We start from the raw sequence: 16501 nt of genomic DNA on the forward strand, positions 1-16501 counted from the left end.
TTATTAAAGTGAATATTTTAAAATAATTTTTAGCTTTAGATTTATTAAATCTCAGTATTAATTACATAAATCTGATGCTTTTTGAAAAAGACTACAAACTAATGTTATTCTTTTTATTCTTCTATCTATCTCTCGCTTTTTTAATTTTTATTTCTATTTTAATATTCATTTATATTCATTTATAGAAAAATAGTTCGCACCGGTTATCGGTTTTAGAAGGTATTTACATTTATATTCAACCATCACAACATGAAACAAACAGAAAACAGAAAAATAAGCATAAAAATATAACAATTTATATTTAATTTATAAAAAATTAATTAATAAGTTATGGTGTGAAAAATTTGTTTGAGTATAATTATGTAATTAAAATGTGTTCTTTTTTTTTTTGAAAACATTGTAAATGAATGAAATATAATATTTCTTTCAATAAATTTAGGATTATTTATTGTTATTTTGAAATATTTAGCATTGTAACTAAATTTCTGATTAACATTATTTTCACATAATTAACAAAATCTAGGATTTAATTATCAATTTAAAAAATTCAAAACGAAAATTTTTGTTGAACAGTAAAAAATACATAATTTATTTAAATATGTGGAATCATGACATTATGAACAAATAAATATAATACAGAATGTCACAAGCTTTTTATATTAAAAGTACTTTTGCCTATTTTATTTAAGGTTTCATCAGCTTTAAGATATTCAAACAGAATGATGGAATGTTTTATGAAATTTGTTTCAAAAATTAAAAAATGTTCTTTTTTAATATTTAAAGTAAAATAAAATAATAATTTATTAATTATTTTGTACTTCTAACTCTTCTATTATATTATAGTATTTGATTTATATAACTATGAAAGAACCCTTAAATAAGATAACCTTCAGAGTTGTATAAATGAAATAATTTATTGTTGATTACAATAATTTTCTAAAAATGTTTTGAAAAAAAAAAAAAAAAAAAAAAAAGAAGACAGTTCCAATAAATTTAATTTATGTTATCATCCCAACTGAAGTCTGATAAAGTACTGGATAATCGTTATTTACTTTTAAATATATATATATATATATATGTTTTTTAATTTACATATAAAAAAAAATATTTAAAAATTTATACCTGAAAATACTGAGTTGCTGATGCATCATCTGTCCGCAAAGTAAATATAGATGATTTTCCAGTTTTAAAATTATAAATGTATTCCCTAAACCTGTGAAGTTCTAGTAATAAAAAAAATTTAAATTAGATTTTTAATTTAAAATATTTAGAAAAAGTACTACCATAAATAAAAACTTTACTGAAAATTAAAAGAAAATATGTAACAAAAAAAAAAATAATAATGATTTTTTCCAAGCTTCAAAAAATAAAAGCAATATACATTTTGAAAGCTATAATATAAAAACATATTAATCTAATAAAATAGTACCCTTTTGGGATGGAAAATGAATAATCCATGTGGTATCATCTTTGGTGATAATATATGACTGTCTTCCATATTGAGCAGAATCTATATCCTTGCTTATTTGTAATTCTAACAATACTGCTGGTCCATTATTACCTGAAATATAAATCATAATATATTTTTAAAAACTTAAAACACATTTAAAAGAATTAACAACTGTAATCCATATAAATTTATTACTATTTAAAATAAACAGAAACTTTCATTTTAATATCAAAATTTTGTCATAAAAACTAGTGTTAAAATTTACACTTAAATAACACACTCTAAATCAGGGGTATCCAACCTTTTTGTTTCACTGGGCCACATTGGAAGAAGTCATGGAGTTATGGGCCACAAGTATATATAATATACTTGTGGCCCAATACATATCTAGATTATAGTAATAAGTATTAAAACTATCACGAAAAAGGATATTTTAAAAAATTACTTCTACAGACACTTTCAATTTTTACTTAGAAATAGATAAATTCATTTAGTATAAAGGAGACAAACAAAAATTAATTTGAAAAACACAAATATTTGTTTTATTTTGGTCTCTAATTAATAAATGACGAAACACCATTTTAAAGTGCATTTTTATTCAACTAATATATAAACCATTAAGAATTATTATTGCTGATATGAGAATTTGATGAAAGTTTTCTTGTTTATACAGAAATAATTACGTATATTTCAAGACTCAATTTTAATCATCATTACTTCTATGATCATCATAAAGATATTTGACTTTGTTACAATTTCTATATCTATATTTTTAAATGAATAAATGAAAATATTTAAAGAAAATGTATTCATTTTTTGTTGATTACACTTATATTAGAGATTCAAAATTAACAGATATAGAAAAATTCAAATATAGAAAAGTTTCAGTATTTTTTAAACTGAGATTATGATGTTTTTCTTAAGAGTCATGTAAACTGGCTTTCAACATTTTACAATGCTCATTTATGTTCCATACTTATATGTTCCATCAACCAACATTATGAAATTCTGTCAAGATTCAACAAATCAAATTTTAAAATATTTTCAAAATTTCATATTTCTCTGTATATTGATATATTGTGTTTGCTTATTGTAATCAAAGTTTCAGTTACAATTATCATTAACCCCGGGATTTGCATAGTAAGACCCAAAGTTTCTGCTGACTCTAATTTCCTGGAAGAAAATAATCAACTTGCTAAAAAATTAAATCTTGCCAGTTGTTAGCATTCTATTTTGGAATGCATATAAGACTCTGATGTATTCAAATTTCCAACATTTTCTCTAAAAAATTTTTTTAAAAGAAAATGTTTGAAATTTGAATATATCAGAGTCTTATATGAATTCCAAAATAGAATGGTAACACTGGAAAGATTCAATTTTTTAGGGAATTCTACCTGAGGAAGGAAGGTCCTACATGTGGACCAAAAATGTTAGTGATGTAACAGTTTTCACAACTAAGTGCAAAGCACAATAAGGTTCCTGAATTTTATTTATAATGATTTTTAATATTTAAGATTCTTCAGTTTAGCACACACTCAATTTGGTGCCAATTTCAAAAGCAAATAAATGTTGCACCAAATTGAAAATTGACTATACAAAGTGACCTAGATCAGGGGTGGCCAACAAGTCGATCGCGATCGACCGGTCGATCGCCAAGCCAATTTTGGTCGATCGCTAGCGATGTCTTGACTTAATGCCTTATATTTGTAACTGAACACAACTGTGTGCATGCAGTTATGACTCGACTCACAAGCAGTGAGTGCACTTTGTACTGAAACAGTGTATAAACATAGTATGTATTTCACACTTCCCCCTCCCCACTTAGACTATGCCTATGACAACAAGTCGATCGCGACACATTTTTACGATAAAAAGTAGATCTTATGTGCACAAAAGTTGGCCACCCCTGACCTAGATCATCCTTACACTCTTTTTAAAACTAAGAAAAGTGTCTCATCAAAAGTTTAAAATTTTTGAGAAGTAAATCGGGTTTGCTCTATTGAATGTTGATATTTTCAATTTCTAGTACTGAGTGAAAATGGGCTGAAATTTGACTTTCAGACTAAATTGAGCAATTGTATTATTATTATTGTTAAGTTGTAAGACCTAATTACAAATGGATGCATCCAAGCCAATTATGCCAATCTCAATTATAAAAAATTAAGAACTGCCAGATTAAATCTCAGACAAAATAAAATTTCACTGCTGTTAAAATATTTTTCTTTTCAAAAATTATATATTTTAATATATGCATTTATTGCATAAAAGATTAAGATAGTTTATTTGAAAATCAAAAAGAAACGTTGAAAAATAATTATTTTATACAGTAAAATCTGTCAAAAACAGAAAAATTCTTCACAACAGAAAGATTTTGTATGTTTAAAAAACCTGTTCAAAAGGTAAATTTATCAAACCAGAAAAAATATTTAGTACCATGTGATTCCAGTTTACACAGTGTTTACTGTATTAAATAAATTGACATACACTTTTATAGAATTTTTCATAAGTGGTAGTAACAAAAGAGAGTAAAATTAAAAAAACTTTTACACACTTTATAAAGATATTAAAATCTTACATGAAGAAACATTTCAAAATTATATACTAAACTTGACTTTTTATGCTCAAAAAATATGAGAAAAAAAAACCAGTAGACATTCAAGGTCAGATTTTTAATACTTTATTCAGCTACATTTCAAATTTTCATAAAACTTCAAAACTACTCAAAATTACAAAATGACAAGAAATTACTTTAATTGGAATAATTCTTTCTTAAAACATTAAAAATTTTGTTACTTTCATATCTTACTAGCTCTTTACATCATCACCACGTTTCTTAAATAAAATAAAACATTTACACACATCTAAAATACATTTCAAAAACTCAAAAATTACAAAACTCTTTGTCTTAACAACATTCTTATATTGAACTAGGACAAGAGGCTTTTGATCAATTTCTTAGCATCCAAAAATTAAATAAAATATATTTTAAATTATTTTTATTTGTGAGACTATATATTATAGAAACTTTTTAAACAGATTACATTAGAGTTTGTAAATATTGGTTACAACTGATTACATTAAGGTCAGAAATAATATTAATCTGATGACCTTGAAAAAATGTTTTCTTTGAGGTCATCTTTTTCCATCATTAGATATAATCTTCACTAATCATTCAGACAAGAATCTCCAGAGGAAATCAATAAGGCATTTTTGGGGTTCAATTGAAAAAAATTCTTAAAAAATTATTAGTCAAATATTATATATATGAGAATTACGAATCATGTAAATTTGCACATTGTAAGTATATCTTCTCTATGAAAACAGATGTGAATTAATACTGGTTCAGTCAGAAAAATTTTGAAACCTGTGAGTTAGATAATGCAAAATACTTTCCATTCCAATAAAATTTAAAAATTAAAATATTACAGATATATTTATAAAATATTGCAATTGAAAACAAAAGACTTGAAAAAATTCTTATATAACTTTTTCTAATATTGTTGCCAAAGAGACTTTTGAAATACTGTATTTAAAAAAAAATAAATTTGTAATATTTTAAGACATTTTGTTCTGTATTTTTGAAATTTTTAACTATTCTTGGATAGAGAACATCCAAGAAAAGATTGACTCTTAACATTTTGTGTTCCTAAGTTTGAAAATAAAATGTAAGAATTCAAAAAAAATTTTGAATTTATCTTCAATTGTTTCATTTTTTATTTTGTACTGGTTGATATTTTAACCTGTTTTTCCTGGATTTCAAAATATTTTTGAAGTAAAATATTAATTTGGTTTTATCTTCTTGAAGAAGATACTTCTGAAAATTTATTTGAAAAATATTCTTTTTAGTTCATAGTGAGTCTGTAAATTTAAAAATATATCATATAACAATACATATATATATACATAACAACCCACCACATGGCAAGGGGGCCAGAAAAAGACATAGGAAACTAGATTTTTAAAGTATATTATTTTTATTTATTTCAATTACTTTAAATAAAGAATATCGTCACTTTTTAATATAGAAATCCTGTTTGCTGTTTGTGTATTAATTTATTAACTAGTTGAAACTAGTTTTTACTGGATGTCATTGTTAAAACCCGTTTTGTCTAGTTAAAACTAATTTTAGCTACATAAATATGTTTGGGGAAATAAATAAAGTGATGATTGGGATTAAAACATTTGTATTATTTAATACGATATTTATTGAAAATATTGGTCACACATCTGTGTTATTAACATTAATTAACCCTTTTGATCGGTACCCTGGCTTTTTAAGCAAAACTTTGAGGTACCGATTCATCGTTACTTTGGTAAATATCGATTTTTGTAAAATTTATTAACAACAGATATAATCTCGTTCGATATGAAGTGAATAAAGTATAATAATTCATTATAATAGTTGATAGAACTATAAAATTTTGATTTCAAACAAATGTTTGATATAATGTGCGATAATTTCACAAGGAATAAACATACATGCATAAGTGTTATATCGAATTGTACAAAACAATATTCTACCTCTTTCTGGCTCAGTGCCAGCAAACAACTATGTAACTAGACAATGTTAATTTTCACAAAATGTTACAAATTATCAAGTTTATGTGTCAGTTCTGATATATATTATTTTTTTTCTTATAAATTTTTCTATTAAAATGTATTGAAAAATATCGTATTTAAAACTAAAGATATTAATAATTGTAAGTGATTTTTTTCATATAGATATAATGATAATTTGATTTTTGGTAAATTTTTAAAATAATATCGCCTGACTGACCTATATTGCCTTAGGAGGGATCGCAAAATAAATGTAAACAAGATGTCGGGGGAAAAGAGTTAAAGCGATACGAAATTCATCATACACTATAGGAACGTGTTAGCTGAATGACCTTGGTTGAAACAGTTTTTACTAAGCCATTTTGTTAAAACCCGTTTTGTCTAGTTAAAACTAGTTTTAACTCAAATTCATTTTTGACTAGCAGTAAATTCTAGTTATAACAATGACATCCAGTAAAAACTAGTTAAAATGCATTTTAACTAAAAATGGGTTTTTACTGTAACATATATATATTAAGTGCATCAAACTTTTAAATATACTTTAAAATAATATGCATAAAACTTTTAAAAATTAAGCACATTAAACTTTCATATATTAAGTAGATCAAATGTGCCTCATAGGAATTTATAAAGAATGCCCACTAGGGGGCATCCCAGGCTACTAGTTTATATATAATACAGTAAAAACTGTGGAAATTGCATCACCCATGGTATATACTAACAAGCATTTAATAGATATGCAAATTAATATATTTAAACTATGAAATTAATATATTTAAACTACTTAAATTAATATATTTCAATTTAATATAACATACAGGGTGTTGCGTAAAGAGTGGATAATCTGTTACCTGTGGATAGGTGACATCATGACTGTTCAGAAAATTAAACATTGTGTTTAGTAAAAGTGTCATAGTTTGAGTTATTGGACATTTTCTATTTTTTTGGAAAATGGACTCCCTTGTCCACATTTTTCAATGTCATGGTCACAAATCAAGGATTTTTCCCAGTCTGTTTTTTGAATACTAGTCTTGGATACATGTTCTATCAAATGTAAACTGCCATTTTAGTGTCATAGACTTAGTTTTTTTAGAACAAAAAATAATTCAAAATTTTTGTTTTTTTTTTGCACTGTAATGCAGGTTACAGTACTTTCAAAAAAAAAAAATATTTTTTATTCTAAAAAAAACAAAAAACCCAAGTCTATGACACTAAAATGGCAGTATATGTTTGATAGAACATGTATCCAAGACTAGTATTCAAAATACAGACTGGGAAAAATCCTTGATTTGTGACCATGACATTAAAAAATGTGAATAAAAGAGTCCATTTTCAAAAAAAAAAAAAAAAAAAAGTCCAATAACTTGAAAACTATGACAGTTTTACTAAACACAATGTTTAATTTTCTGAACAGTCATGATGTCCCCTATCTGCAGGTAACAGATTATCCACTCTTTACACCACATCCTGTATGTAGTGTACAGAAAAAACCAGAAGAGTAAAAAATAAAATATAAAAATTCAATTTATTATATACTATATTGCTATAATGTGAACTTAGTGCTATTTCACACTATAGTCTCATCAATATTGCTAATGAGCACTGTTGTAACTAAGCAGGTGTAATGGGTACACAGGCTCAGGGCCCATGATGAAGGAGAACCCTGAAATGACTTATCAAAACAAATGACCAGTATTAAACCATAAATATTAGACCAATATTTTCATTTTCAAATATTAAATTTTGCTGCCATTGGGGCAGATCTTTTAATATTTTTGGTTCAAGTTAAAAATTGAGCAATATGAAACAACTATTAAGTTATAATAATTTTTCTTACTGGTGACATTAAATCAACAAATTTTGGTCAGTTTTATATTAGGCAGCATAAAGCCATGGTTGTCAACATTTTTTGAAGTTGGGAACACTAAACTTTGACATTTTTTTCCCACGGAACACTTAAAAACATCAGCTTTAAAGCACGGCTGGCAAACTTTTTGAATTCAAGAGCACACTCAGTCTAGTATATGATGTCATTGGCATTTGCTGATTACCTTCCCATACAAAAATTATTTTACATTGTATTGATTTTTCTTTTGCAATAATTTTTAATTGTATGCTTGATTTTTTCATGGAACACTTGAAGTGGCTTCACAGAGCACCCGTGTTCCGCACACCACGAATTGAGAACCACTGGCATAAAGTACACATTGTCCGAATAATGGGAAGGAAAAAAACATTGACACAACCCAATGTCAATTAGCAAATATGTATAATTATGTATTATATTATTTATTATTAATTCATCACTATGCGCTTTGCATTGGTATTTTTTAATCATTTTATAAAGTTTTAGGACATCACGTCCCATATAATTTTTGTATTTTTTTAATTTTATGAATATAAAAATGCGAGGCAACTGTAATATATAAATTGAAGAATTTTTGTTTATTAAATAACAATATATAGACCTATTCAGTGGTGATATTCAGCGGGTTTGTACAGGTTCGGTCAAACCCGTTGGTAAAATTTTCAGTTTTCCGAACCTTGTTAAACACACGTAACATTTCTCAGTGGTTTTGTTTCTTTTAAAAAATATATTAAAATATATGTATTATACTTTGTAACACTACTAAACTAGAGCCTTATACCCTGTTTGCACCAAGCATTTCAATCTAGATTGTGAGCAAGGTCGGGGACTATGCCTTGGTACAATCTCTCTCGACCGTAACAAGGTTTAATCGCAATCGATTCAAGAGAGTTCTTGAAAATAGATCCAGTCATAAGAGAGATCCCACAATCTCACGCGCGCGAGATAATACAAGATGGCTGTGGAACATGTGTAGGGCTATGGACAGCAAAACTTTTGGATTTTTCGATCCAGGGTCCCCCAGGGCGGCAGGCTGCTAACCTTGACCACTCGGACATCCAGCCTGTTGTTACCTGGTCTTCACCCAGGGCTCCTTACATTCCAAATATGCCACTGATTATTAGATATATCGCAGGAAAAGGTATTGTATTTATTTCTAGCCAAAACTTCCATTTTGTTTGTCGGTGATTGTTAGGGAAAAATTTTCTGCTAGCGAACCCTTTGTTAAATGTTTCGAATATCAACACTGGACCTACTGGTATATACTCCATTCATATGGTTTAAGTTTTCTGTTAGTTTTTAATATTGTAAAGGCCAATTCTGTAATGTTTTAGTTAAAGTCTAACTGTCCTAATAAGAAGAAAAAAATATTCAAAATTGTTTACCTAATTAATTTTTATTAGTATTTTATATTTTTTATTGGCTAATTTTTGCCAATGAAACTTTAACCAAAAATGTAGCAATGTCAACTCCAAATTTTCTTAACAAGCTGTACCCAGCAAAATATTTTCTATAAAAAACTATTGTCAAGTTACAAATAAATAGGGAAAACAAACTAACTTAGCATATTATTTTGTATATATATACACACACAGGGTGTTTCACAACCTCTCCACAAAGTTTTTTTTGAATAACTTTTGAACAATGCAATTTTCAGCCTCAATTTTTTGTAGGTGGCACTTTGAGCAAAAAGGAATTGCTTCTATCACAAAGTCAAATGAGAGAAAGCATCGAGAGCATCATGAAGGGCATCTCAGATGAGACCTGTAGTAATGTGATTGCTAATTTCCAAGAGAGACTGTGCATCTCGACAGAGGGCAGACATTTCGAAAATATCTTGTATTAATTTCCTTTTTCATCTTCTATCTTTGCTGAAAATTTCATTAAAAAATTCAAATTTTCAAAAAACTTTGTGGAAAGGCTGTGATACACCCTGTATATAAAGAGTATCTTATTATCTATAATTTAAAAATCTTTTTATTTGTTTGGAAATGTTTAGACTAGAGTAAAATGAAAATATTATTTCTGATAGTACATGTGTTTATTAAAAATTATTAATAATTACATGTAATTATTAATAATTTTTAATAAACACATGTACTATCAGAAATAATATTTTCATTTTACTCTAGTCTAAACATTTCCAAACAAATAATAATAATAAAAAAGGTAGAAGGCAAATTAATGTCACAGAAATTTGCTAAATTGCTGAGAAACAAACTCTAGAAAGCAAAGAGCCTGCCTGGAAAGATGACCAAATCTGCTTTCACATTATGTGTCGTCGTCAAATGATGTTCATCATTTGACAATAACAAATAATAATATACATGAAAATGAGAAGTCTGTGCTAGAATTGTAATCTGCTGCTTTGCAAGATAAGGTTATCATACTGCAAATTGCACCCTAGTATGTTAAAAAACGATGATACATCAAAGAAGCCTACACAAAGTACTGCCTTATAAGTTGATAAATTGTGCTCTACTGTTTCAAACAATAAAGATATTTCAAAAGAAATAATTACAGAAATCTACATTCTTGGTCTGTTATTAAAAAGAAAGTAATATATCTCCTTGTTAAACATGGTCCAGACCAAGACTATTCAATATTAAGGTATTAAAATTAATGTAATGACATTAATTTTAATACTTTGGTAGCAGATAATTCAGGAGAAATTTATGAAAGATTGGTTTTATGTCAGACAAATTAATGGAATAACAGTTGAAAGAAATTGTACCTTATATACTATTAATAATTATATGTACTGTCATGACAGTATATTTTTGAAATTGATGAAAAGCTCAACATTTAAATCATCAAATCATACAATCTCTCGGACCCATGAAAAAATTCCATGGCTGGAGTCATCTTCATTATTCTCCAATACATATACAGTAGATTCCGTTAATTGGAACTCAATTAAAAAAAAAATTGAAGAAATAATACTTTAAATAAAAATTAAAATAAAACCAATCTCTAGCAGAAACATAAATTTAAAGTCCTTGAGTAAGCCCATGCTTCATGCACCACATGTTTGTCTCCTGACTGCCATTTAACTAAAATTCACAAAGCTGTTTTTATGTTTTTATGTTTGTATTTTTGTTTTTAATTACCGTAGCTCAATATTAATATCAAGTCAATACAGAATTTATGGTATGATATAGAGTGAGATATAGTATTAATTAGGTCTATTTTTAATAGTAACTCTCAAGCAACCAAAAACTACATTTATTCAGCATCTGCCAATCCTCTTGAATGCCAGTTAACTGAAAGTCTATTGAAATTCCATAAAGATTGCTTGAAATGAAAGAATTAATTCTTTCATTTCATTTCATATACACTCAAACCTGTTTTTGTGCGGTCTTTTTTTTGCGATTTTTTACGCGTGCAATGTGTTTTGTGCAATTATTTTTGTGCAGTATACCAATTTGATTGAAATTCATATACCGCACACAAAAAATCACACAAAACAAATCGCACAAAAACAGGTTTGAGTGTAGTGATTTCATTTCATTTCATATGTGTATAATAGTGAATTACTTTATGGAAAAAACTGAATTGGCATACTTAGTGTAACTTCTTTTTCAATGGAAGCAGTAAAATTGACATCAGAAGAAGTATAAGTTAAATAAGTTATCATTTTATGAAACAGATTACAATGATGATGATTTTATATTTTAAATATTAATTATAAATAATTGTGGTGCTTTGAAAATTATAATGCAATAATTTGTATCCGATAAACCAACTGCAACTTCAAATTTATTACCTACTAAGTTGATTTGTGACAACTGCTCTTTATTATAATTTTTGCCTATCTGGTGATAATTTTTGATAAGTGTATCTTTCAGAAAAAATGTTTCAGATAAAAAGTTATTTATTTGTTTTTGATGCAGAATCATAATATGCAATAAAAATGGGGGTTTTTCCATTTAAGAAAATGAAGTTGACTATTTTCAATGATTGTAGAATCATCTATGATGAAACCAATAGTCATTTTGTGGGTATCTTAAATTTTGGCATAATGAATTTTTCTGTAGGATGTCTATTTTTGATTATTTCAGTGGATTGATTAAAATGGACTACACTGTATACATTTTACTTAATTTTGAATTATAAGTAAAAACTACAGACCAAAAATCTAATGTAAATTGTTAGCTAAACATTCTAGTACATTAAAAATGAAAAAAACCATTAATGAATGAACTTTGAGTGTTATTTTTCACTTCATAATAAACAGCATTATTACATAAATTATTTATGCTAACTTTTTTATAGAAGGCATGTTTGTAGCATGAAATTTTGTCTAATTCTAAGAATTAATAAGAAAGAGGAGAAATAGGGGGAAAAATTGTTGTTGTTTGTAGTAGTAAATACTCATAGTTAATAGTCTGTATATTCTAAACCTGGGCATGCTTCCCGAAAAATAGTTCTCTCTAAAACTTTAAAATGGGAAGAAAATCCAATATGTTTTAAAAAGTTTAATTGTCAATGGTAGTAATTAAAGGAGCAAAACTTACAAGCAGAGAAAAAGATATATATTTAACATTTCCATATATTAATCATCACCTTTTCAATTATTGGTTGAATGACAATACGCTCTGCCTTTCTTCATTTTGGAAAGTAAACATGATTTGATGTTAGTGATATAAGTGAAGGATTTAAAGGGGAAAAAAAATACAAAGTATTGCTCAGATGTTACAAAATTGTGTCAGATTTTTCTGAAGAGAGAATGGAAATAGTGTCTTTCATGGACATAAATTTGTGTACTAAAGAACAGCTTTAGCCCTAGGACTTAATAGACTAATATTGTTTCAAAATATTCTTCAACTAAACAAGAACTGTTGATACCTGGAAAAAGATGTAACAGAAGCACAACCTGTAACTGGAATGGATGAATTCATGTTGAACAGTATACAGAGGTTAATGTACAGTACAATAATATTAGTAATAGCAATAATATTGTTACATTAGACAGCTTACTGCAGTTAATAAAATGAGGAGATATTGAGTTTAATGGCAGTTGTTCATCTCTTTGTAAAATGCTAAATGAGTTTGGATTTACATGAAAAAACACAAAATTTATAAATTTGCAATTGAATATGATGATAACATGTTGCCAAAATGATATTTACAACAAATTAAGGAAAATCTGGAATCCAGCTAAGTATTTTGACAAACTTGGTTATTTATGCATCCACAACCAAAAAAGGAACTGGCAAGACAAGAAAACCTAATCTTAAACCAAAAAGCAATGATGGTATATGGTATAGTGTTACACGATGGAAATGAAAATGTATTGATTTCAAATGCAAGTTTGTTATTTGGCTCTAAATCTCGACATGGTGACTATCACAACTCAATGAATTCTGAGAATTTTCAGTGTTGATGTGTGAACCAAATCATACCTAATATTCTAAAGAAAAATATTATTGTGAAGGATGATGTCCTACAACAGTTAGAGCAAACTGAGATAAAGCCCCTACAAGTGCATGGAAAACATGCTATTGCATCTCAGCTAGTCTGTCATAACATTTTGTATCCTCTCAATGCCTTGAATAGGGAGCTACTAATTTTGGTTAAAGACAGTAAGATAGAAAGTGTTACATTATTGACAAAATATTAAAAGAACATGCCATTGAATTTTACATCTACCACATATCATTGTGACCTAAATTCCATCAACCTTTGTTGTGCACAAGCATAAAAACAATGTAAAAATGATATGGCAAGAAGCTCTGAATAATGTAACTGCAGATAGAACTGTTAAGCATGTGAGAGAGATTAAAAAGAATTACTGCTAAATACAAGATAACATAATTGATCTGATTACATTTTCTATAAACAACACAATACTCAAGACCAAACAAATGAATTCTGTATAACAGATGTAACAGATGAATGAAACAATCTGACTTGTTTTACCATCATTAATGATAATTGTTAAAAATTAGCCAAGTCAAACATTATCAATCCTTACAAATATTAACTATAAATGATTGTTTCACAACAAATACATCATTATGCATTAAATTTTCATTGGTTTGAAATTAATTTTGGTATTTCACATTTTTACAATGTTTATATAAAGCCATAATCATGAAACTTGATTACAAGTATTTTAATTAATTATTTGGATGAATAACTATTTTTAATCTATCTTACATAATGCTTCAATATCTACTTATTTTCAGATTTTTAAATTTTCAACTTTCCATGTTACAAGAACAAGAGATTGCATAAGGATACAATTTATTCAGAAAAGAGAAAAACAACTGAATCCCTTCTAGCCATGAACAAGGTTAAATTAAACATACTGTAGTAGTAAAAAATATGACTACAGAAGTTTCAGAATTTGTGAAAAGTTATTACTTAAATTTAGTTTCTTAAAATTATATTTGATTAAAATCAAAATAAATAGATAATAAAATTTAAATTAGCATCAGATATAAAGATATACAAAAAATTGGATATATGATTCCTACAGGCATCCTTTAGAAAGATTTTAAAATTATTTACAATAGTTAAAAATATATAAATATATATTTTTACTTTATGTTTAAAGTTGTCGAATGTTAAAACTTTAAAATAAAACAAATTAATTATTAGTAGTTTTCTACTTTTATAATATTAATGACTTTGCACTGATGAATTCATTGTAGAATATGGAATTTGAAAAGAGAGAAATACTATTATTCATTAATAAGTAATGTGTCATTTAAGCACTACATACCAGTATGAATTTTATAAAATTATAATTTATTAAAACATTAACAATACTACAGTTGAAAGTATAATTAAAATAAAAATTGAAAAATAATAAATCAGTAGAATCCTATAATTGCATTATAATTATATTATTTATTTTTGGATTAGTTCATCAGCATCTGCAACAAATAAAGGATAATAAATATTACTGAAATAATCATAAGCATTTTTTTGTTAAAAGTACAAATAATTTTGTACATTTCTACAAATTTATTTATTTTTATTAATAATGTATAGCTTTAAAAGCAATCAATAACTGCATTACAAATGTCAATTTAATTGAGTGTATAAATGTATATGTATATATATATATATATAAATGAAAGAAAGAATTCAGTGTGAAATTTATACATTATCTACACCAGGGGTCTCAGGTCTCCAACTTGTAAGCTGTAGAGTAAATACAGTCCTGTAGCTTATTTTCACCAATATATTTTGTCATCATTTGAACTAGTTCAAAGCATATAAACTTTTGAAAAGTCAGCTAGAATTAATAGACCATGATGTAAATGGTTCTTATAAAACCTATTTAAAGATTGTTTGTTAAATGTTTACAAATCTCTGCCAAAAGATAATTTGAATAGAAAAAGGATATTTTCTATTTTTTCTTATATAGTATGTGTCTTTGCAAATAAATGTTTTTGAAAACAAAATATACAGGGTTCCTACTCAAATATACATGGTTTTTGTTTTAAATCCCATGATTTCTCTAACCCTCATGTCCCTTACAATATGGCACATTAACAAAATAAAACAGCATTTGATTTTACACACTCATGCTATTGCTTCTCCAACTTTTTAATTAGTTATTTTTTCTAATTAACAGTTATATATTTTTTTATAACTACTGAATTATTAAAATTAAAAATAAAATGTTTTATTAAATAAAAGTAATTTATCCTATTATTAATCTACAACCATAAAACTACACAGCTTGAAGAAAATGCCATTATTTATTATCCTGTATAATCCATGTACAAAAGTATAAATTTATTAAATTTGTCCTTTAATAATTTCTCTAACTATAAAATATTAATAAATGGAAAAACAAAATGTTTTGGTATGTAATTAAAATTATTAAAATGAAAAATGATAAATAATATCATTTAAATTAAAATATTTCAATAATTGCATTACAAATGTCAGTTTACTTGAATGTCTAAATAAAAAAAATATAAGAATGAAAGAAAGAATGTCTGAAATTTATACCTGTTAACAAAATTTTAACAATGTTAGATTATTAAGAATATTACAGATTTTTCTCTCGAACTCATAACAGGCCTACTATATAATTAATACAGCAGTTTTAAAATCTAAAATGACAATTGATATTGTCATACATTCTATTTGGGACAGTTCCAATCTCTCAGCTGTTTTGCAATGCTCTCCTCCTTTCTGGTGTACTTTATAATAATTCTTCACATAAACAATATTAGTTTTAAAATTAATCTACACTATCAGTAAAAAGTAAATATCTGTAATAACTGTATGAACATTAATTAAACAAAATAAAAAATACACAATGTGATCACAATTTATACAGTCTGATTTTGAATGATTTTAAAATATTCTATTGCATTGTAAGATTGTAAGTCTTACATGTAATAAGACTTTCTTATTAAATCTAAAATTGCAAAAAAAATGTAAAAATTAAAATTAGCACATTTGATATGGTTGTGCAAGGTTTAAAGTACTGCTTAAGAATTTGGTCTTCAGGTATAATAACAAAAAAAAATTAACGAACAGCTCTTGTATATTCTTTACATCTCTATTAGACACATCCCAGATATTGAGTCACCATTTCATTGAAATAGTTTTAATATTCTTATTATCTTTATTTAAATTGAAAAAGAAAACCTTAA

At 26.3% G+C, this 16501-nt stretch overlaps 1 protein-coding gene across 2 annotated transcripts in view; it reads right to left on the minus strand.

The window, feature by feature from the left end:
* The window catches only part of Art4 (arginine methyltransferase 4), a 40417-nt gene that overhangs the window by 14352 nt on the left and 9564 nt on the right, over positions 1 to 16501 (minus strand). For both annotated transcript variants that reach the window (XM_067266460.1, XM_067266459.1), the window contains exons 2-3: positions 1430 to 1561; positions 1123 to 1223 (exon numbers count right to left, since the gene is read on the minus strand). In XM_067266460.1, coding sequence (XP_067122561.1) covers positions 1123 to 1223; positions 1430 to 1561 — 233 coding nt within the window. The remainder of the gene's footprint in view (positions 1 to 1122; positions 1224 to 1429; positions 1562 to 16501) is intronic.

The sequence above is a fragment of the Centruroides vittatus genome, unplaced genomic scaffold, assembly GCF_030686945.1.
Source record: "Centruroides vittatus isolate TY-2023 unplaced genomic scaffold, ASM3068694v2 contig_2733, whole genome shotgun sequence".
In the NCBI taxonomy this organism is placed as follows: domain Eukaryota; kingdom Metazoa; phylum Arthropoda; class Arachnida; order Scorpiones; family Buthidae; genus Centruroides; species Centruroides vittatus.